At 35.9% G+C, this 21568-nt stretch overlaps 1 protein-coding gene across 9 annotated transcripts in view; it reads right to left on the reverse strand.

Annotated features, from left to right (window-relative positions):
- Positions 1–21568, reverse strand: part of RBM6 (RNA binding motif protein 6) — a 157147-nt gene that overhangs the window by 119700 nt on the left and 15879 nt on the right. For all 9 annotated transcript variants that reach the window (XM_077129252.1, XM_077129253.1, XM_077129248.1 and 6 more), the window contains 4 exons: positions 15181–15287; positions 9901–11179; positions 9068–9157; positions 7792–7861 (listed from right to left, as the gene is read on the reverse strand). In XM_077129252.1, coding sequence (XP_076985367.1) covers positions 7792–7861; positions 9068–9157; positions 9901–11179; positions 15181–15224 — 1483 coding nt within the window. In that variant the 5' untranslated portion in view covers positions 15225–15287. The remainder of the gene's footprint in view (positions 1–7791; positions 7862–9067; positions 9158–9900; positions 11180–15180; positions 15288–21568) is intronic.

Below are 21568 nucleotides of genomic sequence, written 5' to 3' on the forward strand. Positions count from 1 at the left end.
TAGCCCATGGGTACTGAATTTCATCTGGGTGGGTATTTATTTAGTTATTCATTCATTTATTATAAATAAATAAATAAAACCACTAAATGTTACCATGCTTCTACTTCCTATCGTCACTCCCACCATCTACTCTAAAAACACAGATTATTCTAAGATAATAAAAAAATATTAGACCCCTAGGAGAAAACAAATGATCTTCCACTGGAAAGTGAAAAGACATTTTAAATTTAAGCTTAAATTTAAATTTTTCTCTCCCCCTCCAAAAGGCAAGCTAAACAATTAGAATAGGGAAATACTTAAAGTACTCTATCCAAAGCTACTATAACAAAACAAATTATTCCTGCAACTCTAGGATATTCTGATAGTACAGGAAAAAGAAAACATGGGGGAGCAAGGTATAGGAGAACCACTTTTCTAAAACCTGTATCTCATACTAAAATCAATGCATGAAACATCTAGTAACTTCTACTCTGCAACTAACACCCCACCCTCCAAAACAGATTATAATTAAAGAATCTCAAGAGAAAAACAGATTAAGGCATCTGTTCATCATTGCCATTTTACGGTTTTAAAACAGGTATCTATTCTACCTCCAAATCTTCTATGCAGTTTAGGTACAAGGCTCCACAGTCCACCAACTGATTCCCATCAAGTTGGTAGTCCTTGTTTCTGAATAAAGTGATGCCCTGGGCTGTGAAATTGTCCCATTCTCAGATCCAAAATGGGACTCTATATCCAAAAGCCCCATGGAAAGTAGCATGTAGGGAGCCTAATAAAAGCCAATGATAATATTAAAAGTTCCCTATCTGGGTGGCAAACTATTACTAGCCACCCTTGCTAACTTAAGAGGATTCCACGAAGGAGCTTAAAGAATTATTTGCATTCTTTTAGACCACTACTTCCCTCACTAGCTGACAGAACTGAACCTCTAACTCCCCTTAGAGCCCCACCGCTTCCATGGGGTCAATAGGGAGCTCAAGCTGTCACTTCCTCAAGAGTCCAGTAAGCCCCTATTCTGCAGCAAGTACCACACCACCTAATAATGTTCAAAATACATCATGACCAGAGACAATTTTTTCATGTCTCTGCTCAAGTTACTTAGTCAATTTCTACAGCCAGAATCTATACCTGAGTAATTTCTGACATAACAGGTAATTCCTTAAAATGAGGAAAAGGGTCATAAAACACCCGAATTTTCTAACAGAACCCTTAATCAAAGTCTTTGGATAGCAAACTTCAAAAAAGAAATAAATAAGCCAAGTCACAGGTGATTCCAATGATGACCAAAATTAACCCTAATTCCAGTACCTCTCCCCAGGCTCACCTGATCCCTCCAGCACCGCATCATGGGATTCTTCTCTAGGCGTGTTGTTCTCCACTCGGCCACGGGGTCCATTCACTGCCTCCATGAGAATCGCCCAGCCCTAAAAAATGCCTCTTGGCTTCCCAGACATTAAGCTCAACCACCTTTCCTTACACTCATCTGTTAAACATCTTCCCTAAATGTGGTACTAAACTTGATAAGACTCCTGTTGAAAACAGCACCTTCTGTAGCTTTAGAGAGGACACAAGTAAATATATTTTCCATTCAGCCTATAGCCAGTTTTTCCTAAGAAACTAAAATGTTTACTTGTCTGTTCTGTAAATGCCAAAAACACAGCAAAATAAAATGTGTATTTTGCATTTTCCAGCCATGATTTATTTTTTCTGAATGATGTTAAGCTATTACATATTTAGCTACTCCATTTTGGATACCATAAACTATGCATATTATGTATCATTAGTGTCAATTCTTGAGTTTCACAATGTATTTCTGCCCCAAACTGTGAGATTCTCTCTAGGTTTTTCTTTTTTTTTAAGTAAGGCACTTCTGTTTTATCAACATGGGGATAAAAACTCAAACCATTTAAATTATGAATAATGAAAAGATATAAGCCTGTTACCATTAAGAAATGAAGATGATCAGGGCCTTTGAACAAATGTCACTTTTAGCATACCCAAAATGCTAGGAGAGGAGACCAAGTAATCTGATCACTGCAAATGCTCACTTCCTAAGAAGATATTTTCTTCCCAGGGCCAAAGAAACTGCAATTTCCATTTACTATGTGAACACTTACAGAATTAAAGCAAGATACTGCTTCTTTCTTCCTACATACACTACTTTAAGTAATCTTTTAGCTTTGTGAGGTTCCTTAGTCAAACAATACAGAAACAATTAGATAGCACTTCAGTTACTATGGGGTTACTTTCTGTGCTTGAGACTTATTAGGAAACCTAATCCAGAAGATCTAATTATCATTTACACATAAATCACTTAAATGGTACAAATCGCTTTTGAAAACAAAATCACAGCATGCTTATATACACAAAATCCCATTCTCTTACATATTATCCATGTCCACCTAAAAAACACAAGCAATTTTGTCTGCATTCATGTCTCACAGAAGCACTGTGAGAGTGAGAAGATCTACAGCCATTCCGAGAGAGGTGGAAGAAATATGGTACATAAACAGAAAGAACACTAAGGCCATGAAATAACTTCAACACCGCTCCATTTCTTGCCCCAGATGTGTACAGCAGAACTGAGATATTAGGTAGTCAAAGAATATACTTGGTGTGCTCTCCCATAGCACATGAGCATTAGCTTTTTCTACTTACAGAAGGTCTACTTGCTTACTAACTCACTTTCAAAAGGTGCAAAAAAGTTTCAGAAAAAAGAGTCAGAACCAGCAGTCAATCTAATGATATGTTTCTCACACTTCAGGACATATCAGAAGCACCTGGAAGACTTGTTAAAGCACCTAGTACCAACCCATCCCCAGAGTTAGATTCAGTAGATCTAGGGGAGGACTGCAAAATTTCTGTTATCTAACAAGTTCCCACGTGGTGCTGATGCTGTTGGTCAAGGACCCACTTTGAGAACCACTGCTCTAGAGTGTATGTGTAGATAGAAGCTGTTCATTGTAGTCTTCAACTTGCTGATTTCTGCTGATTGTTTAAAAATAAAACACATCAGCTTTATGTTAGTTTTTCAACTTTTTATTAGGAATAATTTCAAAGTTACAAAAAAGTTACAGAAATAACAGTATAAGGAAAACACTCATATACCCATTACTCAGATTCACCTATTGATAACATTTTGCTCCACCTGCTTTATCATTTTACTCTTATTTCCTCTCCATATACGTTTTTCCTAAGCCATATGAGTGAAATCTGCATACACTTTGGTCCTTTACTCCTAAAAACTTCAGTGTGTATATCTTAATAAGGATGTTCTCTTACATAACCATAGCAGTCACCAACTTTACTGAATTTAAAATTGATAAACTACTACCACAATCAAGATACAGAATTACCCCCAAAATTCCCCCATGCTGCCACTTTATAACCGACCCTTCCCCTAATACCCCAGCAACCAATGTTTTCTATCCCTATAATTTTGCTTTTTCCAAAATGTCAAAAAAGTGGATTCATACAGTCTGTAGTCTTTTTTAAAATCATAAAAATACACATAAAATCCACCATCTAATCATTTTAAAGTATACAATTCAGTGACATCTAGTATATTCACAATGTTGTGTAATCATCATCACTACTACTTCCAGAACATTTTCTTCATTCCAAAAGGAAACTCCTTTATTAAGCATTCACTCCCCATCCCCACCAACCACCAATCTGCTGCATTTATGGATATGCCTATTACGGATATTTCATATAAATGGAATCATACAACATGTGGACTTCTGTATCTTTCATTTAGCATAACTGTTTTCATCATTCATCCATGTTGCAGCATGTATCAGTACTCCATTCCTTTTTATGGCAGTACGTAGCCTTTGGAATCTGCTTTCTTTCACTCAGTATAATGCCTCTGAGATTCATCCATGTTGTTATGTGCATGGGTAGTTTCTTCATTTTTATTGCTGAGCAGCATTCCATTATATGGATATACCAGAATTTGTCCAGTCACCAAAAGACTTTACTCCTGATACTTTTTCCACAAAGATAATCATATAATTCATAATAATTTACAACTAATGGGGTTATAATATGTTTGCAAATTTTAAGTTAAAAATTCAAATATACAGAATATGCGCAGGTTCACAATTCCCTTGTCTGCAATTCAAAAATCCAAAAAGCTCTTAAATATCTCAAGGTTTTTGGTAAATTTGCTGTAAAGTCATTTGGAGGCAAATCCTGACTTCCACTACACAGAGTCTGTCTTTTATAGTCTTTACTAGTGAGAATATTCATACATTTGCTACAGAAGTATTATTATGTCTGAATATATATCCCCTGAGGGAATTAAATGTATGTATCACATTACCTTTCTAAAATCAGAAAAATTTGGAAACTCTTCTGATACCACAGGCTTTGGATAAAGGCTGTGACCCTGTACTCAGACAGCTCTAAGTGGGACAAAAATGGAATGAATACATTACTAAAGTCAATGAACAGGCCCTAATATTTTCTCCCTGTTACAGAACGGCTCTCCCTTACATCAACTGAAAGGATGAACCTCTATGCCACAATCTCCTGTCTTAACTCTAATGTCCACCCTACATGGTCTTTGAAGCTTATGACTCACCTAAAAAACTGACACTTTTCATTTACAACAATTTCACTTTTTTACACTGAAAGTCACACATAATCTTTTTTAAAGATTATGAAATCAGGTTGTTCATAAAATCTTTAGTCTTCCTCCCCCTTTACAATCCAATCCTTTACAATCCAATAATTGATATGTGTGTTATTATTTCTGCACTATTATAATGTATATTTTCTAATTTCTTCTAAAATTAGATCTTTTAACAAGTACATTTTAAAGTTCTCAGAATATCTGATTGTTCCGAGACATACTCTTCAGCAGATATGTAAGATCTAAGCTATGCTACTATAAAACCTTAACTCCCTTTAAAGTTCATTACACGGCTATTCTGTACATATGTCATAGACATATTTACCTATTAATTCCATGCATCCTGGACACCTACCAAGTACTGGGCAGAGTGTCAAGCAGTGGGAAAACAGCAGGGAACAGGACTGACAAAGCTCCTGCTATCATGGTGCTAACTCTGTAGTGGGAGAAGTAAGACACAAAACCTCCGAGAAAAATATTAGAGTACTAGATCCTACAATGAGAATTAAAATAGGACACGATGGAGGGTGGTGCAATGGTGGCTCATTGGCAGCATTCTCACCCGCCATGGCAGAGACCCGAGTTCGATTCCCAGAGCCTGCCCATGCAAAAAATAAAATAAAAATAAAAAGATATGATGGAAAGTGACTGACTGAGGTGTGATTTTAGATTGGATGGTGAGGCAAGGCCTCAATGAGGTGAAACTGAAGCTAAGAAGTAACTCCCAAGATAAAATCAGAGGCAAAAGCCAGTGCAAAAGCCCTGACACAGAAGAAGGTTTGTTATAATCCAGGACTAAAGAAAGTCTCAGTGTGGCTAAAGCATAAAAGGTAAGGTAGAGAACAGTACAATATGAAATCAGACAAACAGACAAATGCCAGCTCATGCAAGGCTTTGTAAGTCAGAACAAGGAGTTTGGAATTTCTTCAAAGTGAAATGGAAGGCTATTAAAGGGTTTCAAGCATGAGTCTACTGTGATCTAATCAGTATTTTCAAAAGTTCATTCTGCTTGCCACACAGATGTAATACAGATAGCATAGGGCTGGTAATTCAATCCTTTCATTAAAAAAAAAAAACAAAACACATATTTATTCTATTCATTTCACATAATAAAATGCCAAGAACAGGTTGCATTTCCTGAAAGGTATGTGTTTGTTTTAACCACTGTTCTAAAAGATTTCACGTGTGCCAATGTCTTTGGTCTGCCAATTATGACTCAAAATAGCTAATACAGCCAGCAAATTTTAAAACTTCCTCTTTCAACCCTATAAATTAATATAATTTTTACTCTGCTGACAAATCTGACAGTGTAAAGTTGAAAGTCAATGACTACTGAAAAGAAACCGAACAGCTTAAACTGCTGTTATTTAAACATCAAGACCTCTTTTCTTTCCTAAACATGCCAATAAACAATGAAAGCACAGTTCATGAAACAAGTTCAAAAATGAAGTTAAAAAGTAACCCCCCCCCAAAAAAAAGGAATCACAGTTTGTAAATTCTACTTTTAGTTCCCAAAGATAAAACTAAATCAAGAAAGCACACATGAGGCACATGCAAAAGGCTTTCAGGAATCATTACTGTACTTTAAGCCTCTAAGTATGGGGGGGCGGATGGGAAGGGAGGAGCACCACCAACATGAAAGTAACCAACAGAAGTGAGGTGTGCAAGAAGAACAATATAACTACTCTTGGTCATGTTTCCATAAATTCAGAGTTGATGCTTTAAACACAAATTATCAGCTTTCTGAAAAATAATATTTCTAAGTTTCTTCTCAAATTGCAGGAAAAAAAGTATTTCTGTACTTAACAAATGCTAGATTCTTTCAAGCACAAAAATTTATCTTTGTGGATAATTTTCTTCTGAAGAACCAATTTGAAAGAGAAACAATCTAATTAAAGCAAAAATTTTATTCCATGGTAACTATTTAAATAAAAGTAAACTATATACAATATATATTTGAATGTGATTAAAAGAGGATATTTCAAAATGATGATCATGCATCTATGTGATGATGTTAAGAATTACTGATTGCATATGTAGAATGGAATGATTTCTAAATGTTGTGTTAATTTCTTTTTTTTCTTTAATAAAAAAAAAAGAGGACATTTCAGGTTGTAAATATGCTACAACTATTATGATAAAAAACAAATCCTCAAGACTGTAGAACACGGTGAACCCTAAAGTAAACCATGGCCTATAGTTAGTAGTACAATTATAACAATGTTCTTTCATCAGTTATAACAAATGCATCACACTAATGCAAGTTCTTAATGATAGGGTAGTATGTGGGAACTGCACACCTTATTCATGATTTTTCTGTAAACACGTAACTTTTCAAATAAAAAGAATTTAAAGCAATTTATATCCTCAAAAATATGGTACGTCTTAACTGATGATTTCTTTAACTGAGTTACTAAAATTTCAAGTTCTATGAAAAGATTAATGTTTCTTCAAAACAGATTAAAGATTTTTATTTTTAAACCATTTTATATTATAGAATTCTAAAAATATTGGTTAAAACTGAGTATTTTTTATTTCACTTCTGATGACCTTTTCTATGTAATTATTTGAAGGAACTGACTGAACTTGGTAATCTGAAATACTAGGAGGACACACTGAAGTTTTATCTGTGGCTCAGAACACAAAACAGGAAGAAAGTTCTTCTAAATGTGCTCATGGATTTCAATAAAATAAGCACGGTGGGACTCTGTTCTCAGAGCAAGACTGAAAATTCAAGAAACCACTAAAATGTAAATTTTCTCTTAAAAAGTTGTAAATCTCACTCTGAAGCCATGAAATGAAAAATTTTATATATAGTAAGTTGATTAAATCCTATTGGGCTCAGACTTAAATATTCTACCACCATGAAGAATACAAATAGCAAGTTTAATTAATTATATAAAATATATTCAGGAACAAATACTACAACACTCACTTTATATCTCAAAGGCACTCAGAAGAACTGGAACAAGTATCACCTATGTGTGGACAACCATCCACAAAGAACCACTACTAAGGCTAAAGCTGACTATTATTTGAAGGTACCCAGAGGAGGCTTCTGAAAATCTTAACTGCAGTTTCTTAAGAATTTCAAATAGAGATCTGACAAAGGCTCTTCCTACCCAAGGCCACATGCATTTTGAGAAACTCACCTGTGTTATACTCCTTCATCTGCAAGTCCTTTACAGGCATGCCATCAGGAGTCCGAAAGGCATTAAGAATCTGCAAGGATATGGTGTTTATAGTAATGATATAAATCATATTCAAACAATGAATGTAATATAAATTCTCTACTTGCTTTTATTCTACATCATTTTAAACTATGATTACTTTATAAAGACAAAATTAAGCCATGTATATTATAGGTATTCAAAGAATGGTGAATGTATGGAACATGATATTTTAAAAATTCCCAAGCAAATTAGAAAGTTCAAATAGCATAACCTCCAAGAGCTCCAAATCTGAAATCAGACTGCCTGCACTCCAAGACCAAGCTCTCCTGCTCCCTTGCCGTGTAACCCTCAGGCACATTACTTAACCTTTCAGTGCACTGTTTCTCATCTGTTAAATATAAGATGATGCACTGAGCTCACTCCAGTCCAGAGCCATGGCACTTGATCTCCCTCAGTCTGCTCAGTTCTCTGCCCCATCTTTAAGTGGACTATTCTTTTACCGCCTTCAGGGCTTAGTTCAAATATCATTTGAAAATATCATTACTTTAGTTTCTTCAGAGCACTTATCACTGTCTTGAAATTGTATTATCTATATGCTTTTTTATTATGCGTGGAAGCAGCAACTTTATATTAAGCAGTATACATTACTGCCATATTACATACAGCCTATAACAGTGACAAGCACAGAGTACTGCTTAATATTTTGAGTGAGTGAGTGAAGAATGCCTGCCTACTCATAGGATATTGTGATAATTCAATGAACTAATGCTTATAAGTATCACATAATACCTGGCATAATATCTGTGAGCGCTTGTTGTTATAATATTCTCCCCAATTCTTCTGTAAATTAAGCCATAATTTAGCTAGCCATTCTTTAACACTGAGCAGTTAGAAGCTACCTATTTTTACTACTGTAAATAAATTGCAGCTTTACGTATAATTCCAACCATCCCTCTGTATTATGCCCTAAAGGATGATCACCAGGTCAAAGGACAGGAATCATTCATAATTTTTATAAACCTAACCTCAAAGAATGCATACATAACTGGTGGAATCTGAATAAACACTATAGACTTTACCGACATTAATTTTCTGCTTTAGATACTGTATTACAGTTAAGAAAGATGTTAACATTGGAGAAGGCTGGTTAAAAGATACACAAGACCTTCCTATACATTTCTTTACACTTTCCTGAGAATGTGTAATTTTTTTAATTTTTAAAAATTTTTTCACACACACACAAAAAAGGCCTCACCTCTTCCTTTGTGGCATTTTCAGGAACCCCACTTAATCGAATATGCCTGCTTGGTTTTTCCTCACTTGGGCCAGTCCTGTAATCTTGATCCTTTAATTCAGGACAAAAATTATTTCATAAATAAATATACTTTATTGGGCAAAATGAAACTGAACATGAAACATGGGTACTAAGGATCAAAAAGAAAATAATGCACATCACATGAAAACATGAAAGATTATAACCTTCCTATTACTGAGTCCAAAATTTTGATTTCAAGTCATTAGAATACAAGTGTACTAAAACCAAAGCTTAGTGAAAAACTCTCAAATAGTAAAGCAGAACATTAATAGAAATGGCATTGAATAGAACTTTCTAACAACAAATACTAGGAGATATATTCATTGTTCAATTTGTAAACATAATCCCCCTTGCTTAGATGACATATACAAGATATTTAACATTTAAGTCAATTAAATTAGCTACAAGGGGACACTTGCAACATTAATATCACCTCCTCATGCCTAAGGAAAAGGCTCCTAGATACTCTGTGAATGAGTTAAATAAGAAAATGAACCATATGTAGCCACAAGACCTACCTGTACAAAACCAATTTCCAAAGATAGATATTTTAAACCATATTATCCCAGGGTATTTTAATCAGCATCATAGAGCGAAACAATGAAGAAACACAATTATGATCTGAGCTGAGGACTCTTTCTCTAGACATTTACATTCCACTCCTGAATACAAATTAATGCGTGTGCAAGGAGACTTAGGACTCACGGTCTGGGGCTCTACACTTAATCCTTCAGAAAGGCCTTGTGAAAAAGCAATCCATCCTATCAACATACCTGAAGGTCCCGTTGGGCATCTCGAGCAGTTTTGCCTTCTGGAAAAGATTTGCTCTGGCCATAACCAAATATCTGGCTACCTGGCAGCCTGTGATCCACATCACGGTATTCCATGCTTCTGTAATCAGTGTCTTGCCGACCAAGAAAGTCCAGACCACTTTCTTCTTTAAATAGATCAGCATCTGAACTCTGTTGTTCACTTCCAGAAAGCTGGGACTTGTCTTGATCTTGAAGTGGACTTTGGCTGTTCTGAAAGGCTGATGGAGACTCATGTTCAAAGACTATACCTTGTGTCTCTCCTTCTTTTGTTTCTGAATGTTCAAATTCTCCCTTCTGAATGCCAAAAGCAGGCCTTTCTGTGGTTTGGTCATGTTTGGATTCTTCTCTCTTGTTCACTTTCACACCAGAAATTTCTCTATCTTGTGTAGAGGGTTGAATGTAATCCAAAACATTTGGATCTGTAGGGGGCATCTCCCTATCTTTGAATTCTACACAAGGTCCTACCTCTCTACCCCTAAAATCCTGATCAGTCCTGGACCGGTGTCTACCTCTGAAATCTGAATGTGGTGCATCCCTGTCTCTAAAGTCTAAATCAGCAGTACCTGAACCTCGGCCTCTAAAGTCCACCTGTGTTCCGTCTTTGTCCCTGAAGTCCAAATCAGATACATCTCTATTCCTAAAATCTGAACGGGACTGATCTCTGGCCCTGAAATCCAATTCTGATAAATCCCTTCCCCTAAAATCTGCATGGGATCCATCCCGGCCTCTAAAATCTAAATCATAAGTACCCCGGCCTCTGAAGTCAGATGGAGGAGCATCCCTACCTCTGAAGTCAACAGCGTGAACATCTCTGTCTCTGTAATTCATGTGAGATGTCTCCCTACCTCTATAATCCATAGAAGTACCATCCCCACCCCTATAGTCCATAGGCGGTCCTTCTCTATCCCGAAAATCCCCAGAATGAATGTCCCTACCCCTGAAGTCCAACTGTGATGAATCTCTGCTCTGGAATTCAGAAGATGAAAAATCTCCTCCCCTGAAATCATGTCCAGGTCCCTCCCCTCCTCGATAGTCACCATGAGGTCTGTCTCTAGCTCCATAGCTGAAAGAATGCTCCTCCACATTTGCAAAGGGAGGCCCCGAATGCCCCTGGAAATCAAAGGGAAGTGAATCTCTGCCAGGAAAGTTGCCAGAGTGTCTCTCTTGAGCATGACTCTTAAGGGGAGGAGGAGGATAATCCCTGTTCCACCCGGGAGCAAACCTTTCTTCTTGGCTCCCACTGTAGAAACAAAGACAGTGTTATTCATATTGTCCAGAGAGTTTGAAATCTATACACCAGCATATTCTTCTCTAATCACAGCACATTCTTCTGTAAACATATTTTTTTGGCAGAGTTCTGTAACAGGGTCCTAGATCTGCAGAAAACAGCAATGTTTTGCTATTTTAAGACGAAGTGACGGAGTAAACTTTTATGCTCCCATTTCAGAACACGAGGAAAGTCAACACAAGGTTTTCAACATGACTGCTGCAGAAAAAGCTTTCACCCAGTCCTGCAATGGGGAAAATCCGCAACACCAGATAAGCTAGCAATGGTGACACACTACACAAATTTTCATTTCCTACACCCAGGGAACTTAGAATTCCAAGGTCAACACGATGATTTCTATACTTCGGAAAAAACAATGAACTGTAAGTTTCTTACAGTTAGTTTCAGGAAGTGACTTTCTCATTGCTGCATCCAAGGATGACATTCAGAAATATTTTATTATAATTTCAGGACAGACACCACCCAATCACAAGGGATGCAGGCCCAAAACGAAGAAATACTGCCTATAAATAACCAGTAGGAGCACACTAGTATACATCAGCTCTTGCTTTACCTACATCCTAATTCTACATGGGCTCCACTGAGAACCACTCTCACCTAGGTCCTATTATTATAACCATCAAGAGTGACACTGAAGGAAACATGAATCACGCCACAAAGCATGAGTAAGTCATCTAGGCCAAGCAACAGTATCCAAGAGCTTAATGTTGGAAAGGATCTAGAAAGCATTATTTTGCCATGTCCCAAATGAAGCGCCTGATACTCCAGATTCCAATGCCTAAAGCTACTTTTTCACAGTAATAAATTAAAAATAATAATAATAAGCATAATATTAAATTCACATTCCCAGTTTATGGCACACAAGAGATAAATAAGAGCTGGTCCTATCTTTCATACCACCCCACTTCTTCCCTGTGCCTAAAATGCAGTCCGTTTTAAAGGTTTTGGCTTTGGTAAGAGATTAAGGAATTTAAACTGAGATCCTGGTTAGGGAGTGGGCAAAAAAACGTGAAAAAGGAACACGTCAAAGGACCTGAAAGGTCCTCTGTTACTTAAACAAAAGCATTAAGATATCATGTCCAGGGTGGGCCACGGTGGCTCAGTGGCAGAGTTCTTGCCTGCCATGCCTGAGACCCGGGTTCAATTTCCGGTGCCTACCCATGCAAAAAAAAAAGATATCATATCCAATAACTCCCAGGGGTGTGGATCTTTCTGGCAACATGGGACAGTAATCCTAGAATGAGCTGGGACTCAGCATCAACAGATGGAGAAAACCTTCCCAACCAAAAGGGGGAAGAGCAAAATGAGACAAAATAAAGTATCAATGGCTGAGAGATTCCAAACAGAGTCAAGAGGTTATCCTGGAGGTTATTCTTATGCATTATATAGTTATCACCTTTTTAATTAAGGTGTAATGGAGAGGCTGGAGGAACTTCCTGAAAATGTAGAGCTGTGTTCCAGCAGCCATGTTTCTTGAAGATAATTGTATAAGAATATAGTTTTTGCAATGTGACTATGTGATTGTGAAAACCTTGTGTCTGATGCTCCTTTTATCTACCTTATCAACAGACGAGTAAAACATAAGGATTAAAAATAAATAAATAACAGGGAACAAATGCTAAAATAAATTTAGTAGATTGAAGTGCTAATGATAAATGAAAGGTTAGGGTAAGGGGTATGGTATGTATGAATTTTTTTCTGTTTTCTTTTTATTTCTTTTTCTGAATTGATGCAAATGTTCTAAGAAATGATTGTGATGATGAATATACAACTATGTGATAATACTGTGAGTTACTGATTACATATATGTAGAATGGAATGATCATATGGTAAGAATGTTTGTGTTTGGGCGGGCCGCGGTGGCTCAGCGGGCAAGAGTGCTTGCCTGCCATGCCGGAGGACCCCGGTTCGATTCCCGGCCCCAGCCCATGTAAAAAACAAACAAACAAACAAAAAATAATAAAATAAAACAGAGGGGCACAAGAATTAAAAAAAAAAAAAAAAAAAAAAGAATGTTTGTGTTTGTATGTTGGTACGTTTAATAAATAAAATAAATTAAAAAAAAGATATCAGGTACAAAAAAAAAAGCTATGTCCAAATCAGATCTCTCCAGAATATACAGGTTCTATTAATAATCCTTCTGAGCTCAGACTGTACTGCAATGTAAAGAATCAAAGGATGACTGACTCTAGGTCACTCAACTCAGTTCAAGACAAAGTTACAATGTCAAATGCATTCTTAAAGTAACAGGAATTTAACATTAACCTAAACACAGAACGGTGCACATTAAATGGATTTTCAGAACATAGTAATTTCCACTGGCTCCCATGAACATTAATTTTGTCTACGTGGTTCATCATAAAAAGAGTCAGCTTACATGTTTCTCACAAGTAATACAATTTAACACTAACATTAAGAAGCTACCACTAACTCTAACACATCACTCAAGTCCCAATAGTTACTTTGCAGGAAGATTCAAACCTCAGCAGATACATACGGATGAGTGCCGAGGTCTCTAAATTATATGCCTTACGACTAGAACACAAACACTGCCTTTGAATACTTCCCTAAGGATTATATTACCTTCTCATGTTGAGATGATCAAACAAATCTAGAGTAAACTATTATACTAAAGTTCTTAGAACTATGTTTTATACAGACTATGCAAACGATAGTTCTATTAATATAAAATAGCAGTGGCTATGAAAATCATTTTCAACCAAACAAAAAACAAATTTAAGAAGGAAAGTTGTTTAAATGAAATACAAAATCATTTTCCTTTAAGATAGCTTTTTTGTCCTAATTAGTCCAAAAACAAGAATACTATATAAACTATGTCTCTCTTTTGGTCAAAGTCTTTGAAAAATAACATGTAATGATTTATATTTAAGATAAATTAAGGTAGGGTCTTTGTTATGACTACTCAACAATGTTACTGCAGCATGAAAGCCACAGACAATTCACAAACAATTGAGCATGGCTGTGCTCCAATAAAACCTTATTTACAAAAATAGGCTGTAGGCTGTAGTTTGCTGACTATTAATCTAGACCTTTTAGTATTTGGAAAGGAAAAACATACTCAGCATCATCACCATAGCTTTAAAGACTGCTGAGCAGAAAGTAAAGATCCCTATCATTTAGTATTTATAAAACACTAGCTTTACTAAACATTATACGGATTTTCTAAACTCAGTTCTCTACCTAAATTTCTCATTGGAGCCCCAAGCATCAGAATAATGAGTAAGAATATCATTTACACAATAAAATCAAATCAAATTAAAATTTACTAATAATTTAAGTAGTTGCAGTATCAATACTTTTGAATGTATAAGTTCTTTGCCATTAACCAAGTAAAACCATAGAAGTCACATTCCAACAGCATTTTATCAATTGTAAACACAAAGGTTTAAAAATATTATAATCATTATATTGGCTATACATTATATCGGCTAAAAACAATTAACTCCCTAAAAAAAACAATCCATTTACAAGTGAATGCTATCCACCTTCTCCACTAATTTTTGTACCCATTAACTCAAAAATTCAAATGTAGCTTAGAAAACTGCATTAAATAAGTTTTCCTTAGAAATATATGTAAGGCAGAGCTTTGGATTCAAGATATAAGTTAGTGAATTTAATGGAACTTTTATAAATGTGCACGCACACTTTGCTAGTTTTCTTCACTACTTTACTAATAAGATAAAAAAACAATAAAATTGGGGTTTTTTATAATATTTTTTAAAAAGGTTATAACAAAGTAATTGGCATGTTTAGTATTCTTTCTTAAAGCCACTGTAGAAATGACTACAAACTTTTTATACAGTTTCTATTAAAAGAAAGATTAGAGCTATTTCTCTAAGATTTAATTATTTCCCCTTATGGTAGACCAAAAATTTTTTGTATCTTTGTCATTAAAATACTGACAATTTGAAAATTCAAATTTTGGGACTTACCGAAAAGGTCCTGTTCTATTAGCAGATCGAGAATCCCCCCACATCTCTTTTAATGTCAAAAGGGCTCCGATAAGTAGTTTCTACCAAACGTTGGTTACAGGAATTATCTGCACAAAGCAAAACAAAAAATAAGTAGATTAGAACATAAAGCAATAACTAAACTACTGACCCCTGTTTGACTTATCTGTGACCACATCAGCAAGGGTATTTCAGGAGGTCACTTTTAAACATACATATTAATTTATAGCAAGAAAATTAAATTTTAAATTAAAATGAGTACCCCAGGGCACCATAAACTTCTTAAATGTACTATGAAAGCTTTGTATATACTAAATAATTATTTATTAATTTTTCCAGCACCTCTTCTCCCTTCCTTTTCAGAAATAGCATCTTAATCCCAATCTTGATCCATGTGGCTGATCTTACACCATCCAGCTTGGCCCATCAGAACAGTCTACTGCCCTCACCACTGTGATTGCTTTGAAGATGGGTATATGGCCCATGCCAAGCTGGGACGTCATCCCCAAGACCTTTGCTACAGCCACTGAAAAAGAGACCACCTCCCTCCAAGATCACAAGCATTAGAATTTGGAGCTGTCCAGGGTGTTATCTGTGTCACCACCTGCATAAAAGGCTTGCCTGAAAAAGAAGCCATCATAAGGCAAGAAAAACTGAGATGTAAAAACAAGGAGCCAAGAAATCAATAACATCATTTATGCCCTTGAATTCAGTTATACATGAAGCCACTTGGACTTTCAGTTACACGTGCTAACAATTTCCTAGCTATTGAGTACTCTGTGAACAATGTCTCCAAAAGGAAAAGAGATGACATTTTTATTTTACGAATAACCTGAGGCTCAACCACGAAAAATTAGTAGAATAAAACAATAGTTCATTTCTTCCATTAACATGCCTGCTGAAACGGTTGGAACTTTGTAACACTTCTACTATTCTGGCTTCTAAAATGATCATATTTGCAAGCAAATGACATTTAAAAGACATATAAAGTTGAGAATAGAAGTACTAGGAAGTATAAATTAAGAGAAGGTGGTCATAATCACTTATAAAACCACTAATGTCTGAAGAAGCATCTAATCTCTACTAGGCCTAAACAAACAGAAGGCAGACAAACCATAAAAGCATATAACCATATCATAAATAAATCACTATAATGGCAGCCACCACAAGGAGACAAAAAAATAAAGTATAAAAACTAGAAAGAAAGAAAGAAAGAAAGAAAGAGGAATATCATCATTATTTTCAAATAATGATTGTTCACCTGGAAAGGCCAAGAAAATCAATTTAAAACTTCTATAAACAGTAAGAAAGTTCAGTAATCAGTGGCCTTAAAATATTCAAACAGTAGTCAATTAAAAATATATATACTGTAAGATCCAATTCTAAGTAGAAACAAACAGATAAATTTAAATCTAAATGAGAAAAATTTTAAAAGCTCCTGAGGGAATAAACAATAGAGAAATATATCATAATCTCAAAAAGGAAGACACACTTTTTTTTTTTGGAAAATACATTTTTAAAAATAGAATTCTACCTAAATAAAACAATAGGATATGGCATGTGAACAGACATATTAATAGAATAAAATATAAAGTTTAGAAACAGATAACCGCCTGGGAGAGTTCATTAGCAGGATATCATAAAGGCTGCATTTTAAATCAGTGGGGGAAAACGATTATTCAATAAATGATTTTAGGCCATATACTCTTTATACAGAAGGAAAAAAGTTGAAAACTGGCTTCATAACCCTGCAAAAATAAATTCCAGAAGATTCAAAGATTCAAAATGAACCACAAGACTCCTTGCAGAAAAGAGACTATTCCCAGAAGAACATTATGCAAAAGACAATCATCTGGGAAAAAAATATTTGCAAGGAATTTCATAAAACACAATTTCCTCTAATATATAAAGGGGCTCCTATAAATCAATAATTAAAACACAAACAATCCAAAACAAAGATAGCAGAAGATACGGACAACCAAGAGCAAAAAAAAAGGGGGAGGGGAATGATACAAATGGTAGCTCCTAACATATTAAACAATGCTCTGCCTTATTCAAAATGAGAAATAAAAATTAAAACTATGCAATGAGATCCCATTTTAACCTATTAAGATTGGCAAAGGATCAAAACTTTTGATAAAACATTGGTTAGATGAGGGGAAATAGGCACTTTCATAAATTACTGATAAATGTAGTTAGTCTTCAAGGGAAACAATTGAGCAACATTTAACAAAATTTTAAATGCACACAACTTCTGACTTCCCAGTTTCACTTTTCAAAATTCATTCTCTAGATACAGCACGAACTGCTATGTTTGCAAAGGTATATATGCAGTATTGTTAGTAATAGCAAAGTATTAGAAAACCTAAACAAAAATCAATAGAGTATATTTGTACTGGAATGCTATGTGACTCTCAAAAAAATGATTTAACTAATTGACATAAATAATCTAATATATTAAGTTAAAAAGGTGCAAAGGTATGAATCTTGTACAAAGAGTGTATAATTTTGGAGTATAGAGAGAAAAATGCTATTGTATACTATGGGCTATGCTTAATAGAAAAACATCAACAGTACTAAAGTAATACCAGGGGTATATAATGGGGGAAGGGACAAGAGTTAGGGGGAGATTGGATTTTCTATTTGATGGGGGTGTGTTTACTGACTATCTTTCTCTTGGAAACAATGAAATTATCTAAAATTGATGGTCTGTTGACTTTGACTGTCATAATGAGGCCCAGAAGATGGAGGTAGCTGAAAGACACACTAAGAAATAGACTGATGAACAATGGTGTATATGTGTGATCTAACATTGCGCTGCTAGAAAAGGATCGAAGTTGTGAGACATGCAACAATGCAAATGAACCTGTGGGACATTTAGTGACATAAAATAAGTCAGAAACAAAAGAGCAAATATTGTATATCATTTAGAAAACACTTACAAGAAAACTGAGGCCTAGACTATAAGCTCTTATAGCAGTCACATTTAGTCTGGAGTGGTAATTGTTATTTTCTGGATCTTGAGGGGCTGTTTTATATATGTATAATTTGGTATTTAGAGATAAGAACAAAGCCGGTCAGGTCAGGATTAAGGTGATTCAAATACAAGGATAAGGAAGATACCACTTATATTTTAAACTTCACCTACTCTTTGAGACCAAAGGAAGAAAGGTTTATTTTGTCCAGAACCTAAATTTTGTCCAGAACCTAAGTTTCCACTAGCACATATCTAGCTCAACCTGTCTGGATAAATCATTTAAACAATCCAAACACAGGGAGCCCAGAATAAGAATGAGGGCCTTTAATCTTGTATAGTTTAATATAATGCCTGGATACATCCCAGAGTATATTAAGCAGATAATCAAAAAGTATTGGTGACTTTTCCTCACTGCCTCCTTGAAAGCAAGATGGGTCACCAGCAACTCTACTGGCCATCCACGAAAATTCGGCCAGGGTTCCTGCTCTTGCCACTTTTGCTCAAACTGGTATGGTCTAATCCGGAAATACTGCCTCAATATGTGCCACCAATGTTTCCGTTAGTATGCAAAGGGGCTTCATCAAGTTGGACTAAGTGGTCTTCCTTGATCTTCCAAGACATCTACCTGAGTAAGAAAACAATGGTAGCTCTTTGTATATAAAATAAAGCCAAGAAAGTAAAATTAAAAAAAAAAAACACAAAAAAACGGCAAAGTCCCTTGAGGGATGGAAAAAACAATATGGAACTACTAAACTTTACCACTGGGGAAACGCCGGATACTGTGTCAGATATCAGGGACACCCAAATCAACAGGCCAAGTCTTGAACTTGACACTTGCTCTTGTGAAGCTTATGAAGCAGAGAAGCTTAGCCTACCTACAGGTATGCCTAAGAGTCCTCCAGAGGACCTCTTTTGTGCTCTGATGTGGCCTCTCTCTAAGCCCAACTTCGCAAGTGAAATCACTGCCCTCACCGCTCCGCTATGTGGGGCATGACATCCAGGGATGAAAGTGTCCTTGGCAGCATAGGTGGTGACACCCAGGGATGAATCTGGCCCTGGGACCATGGGATCAACAATTCCAACCTGATCAAAAGAGGGGAAAGAGTGCCGAGGCGCGGGACCATAAGTAGCTTTCACAGGTTTGCGCAAAAAAAAAAAAAAAAAAAAGAGGGGAAAGAAGTACAACAAATAAGGTATCAGTGGCCGAGATATAGAGTCGAAAGGCTATTCTGGAGGTCACGCTTATGTAAGCTTCAGTCAGACATTGCTACCATTATAACTTGCCAAACCCTAATCAAAATCATTCCTGCCAATCCTAAAGAATACCTAGGGCAAAAAATATTCTACTAAGGTTCCATGCACTAGGGTAATTTTTCCAGAAACCTACAACCTCCAAATAGGTCCCTGGACCAGGTAAGTCCTGAAATGCAGAGAGGCCAGCCTTTCCAGATCACCAACTAGTTCCATCCCCCTATCCCATATCATCAACAGCCCCTTCCAACATGAAAATGTTAGAACAGTCATAGCTCAAATACTCCTAAAGAGTAAGAGAAAGACCAAACTTGAGGGGACAGTTATACAGAGAAGGTTGGGTTTAACAAATGAGTGTGAGTGATGAATCAGTATATCGATATTTCTTTTAGTGTCCAGAATCTTACAGCACTGAGAAAGCATAACCTAAAATTGTGAAACTGTAACCCACACCAAATCTGTTCTACAACTAGTTGTTGCAATATACTTTGAAATTTACTGCTTTTTTGTATATGTTATTTTTTCACGAAAAAAGAGAAGAGTATAACAGAGAAGATAGGATGTAACAAATGAATATGACTGCTGGATATATCGATATTCCTTTTGGTCTCCAGTGTCTCGGAGCAGCTAGAAGAAAAAATGAAAAATCATGAAACTATAACTCATACCAAACTTTAAAATCTGTTGTATAACTACTTGTTAAAATGCACTTGGAAATTAACTGTTTTTGTATACTGTTATTTTTCACAATAAAAAAAAGGTGCAAAATACTATTTTGTAATATGGTATCATTTGTGCAAAACAGAAAAGGATATATACAACAAAGTTGGAAGAATCACAGTTCATGATTTCAAAACTTATATATTCAAGGCAATCAAGACTGTGGTACTGGAATAAGGATAGTCTTATAGAACAGTGGAACAGAACTGCGAGTTCAGAAACAAACCACCACATTTAGGGTCAACTGATTTATTTTTTACATGGGCACGACCGGGAATCAAACCTGGGTCTCCAGCATGCAGGCAAGAACTCTGCCTGCTGAGCCAGCATGGCCCATCTGTGTCAAATGATTTTTGACAACGGTGTCAAGAAAATTCAATGACCAGAGTGATGCCCCGATGAATTCCAGAGTGATTTGATCAGTGAGTGGAAAAGGATTTGCAAAGTCCCCTTCGGGGAATGGTGAGAACAGGGAGAAATTCAACTTTCCCAAGTCGAATTCTCGATATTCTCACAAGCAGAAGGGACAACCAAAGCTATAGGCTGAGACCCCAGTCTTGGGGTTTGTTCATACAAAACTCAACCCAACAAAGGATAGGTCAAGCCTACTTAAAATTAGGCCTAAGAGTCACCCCCAAGAGAGCCTCTTTTGCTGCTCAGACGTGGCCTCTCTCTCCAGTCAACACAACAAGCAAACTCACTACTCTCCCCGTCTACGTGGGACATGACTCCCAGGGATGCAGACCTTCCTGGCAACAATGGACAGAAATCCTAGAATGAGCTGAGACTCAGCATCAAGGGATTGAGAAAATCTTCTTGACCAAAAGGGGGAAGAGAGAAATGAGACAAAGTGTCAATGGCTGAGAGATTCCAAACAGAGTTGAGAGGTTATCCTGGAGGTTATTCTTACGCATTAACATCTTGTTAGTCAAGATGTAATGGAGAGGCTGGAGGGAATTGCCTGAATATGTAGAGCTGTGTTCCAGTAGCCATGTTTCTTGATGATGACTGAATAATGATATAGCTTTCACAATATGACTGTGATTGTGGAAACCTTGTGTCTGAGGCTCCTTTTATCTACTTTGTCAACAGACGAGTAGAATATATGGAATAAAAATAAATAATAGGGCGAACAAATTTTAAAATAGATTTAGTTTGAAATGCTAGTGATCAATGAAAGGGAGGTGTAAGGTGTATGCTATGTATAAATTTTTTTTCTGTTTTTGCTTTATTTGTTTTTCTGAAGAGATGCAAATGTTCCAAAGAAATGATCATGATGATGAATATGCAACTATGTGATGATAGCATGAATTACTGATTATATATGTAGAACAGAATGATCAAAATAGGAATGTTTGCGTTCATTAGGTGTTTTTTGGTATTTAAAAAAAATAAATTTAAAAATGTACTTGAAAATTTATT

Source organism: Tamandua tetradactyla, chromosome 15 (genome assembly GCF_023851605.1).
Source record: "Tamandua tetradactyla isolate mTamTet1 chromosome 15, mTamTet1.pri, whole genome shotgun sequence".
Lineage (NCBI taxonomy): Eukaryota > Metazoa > Chordata > Mammalia > Pilosa > Myrmecophagidae > Tamandua > Tamandua tetradactyla.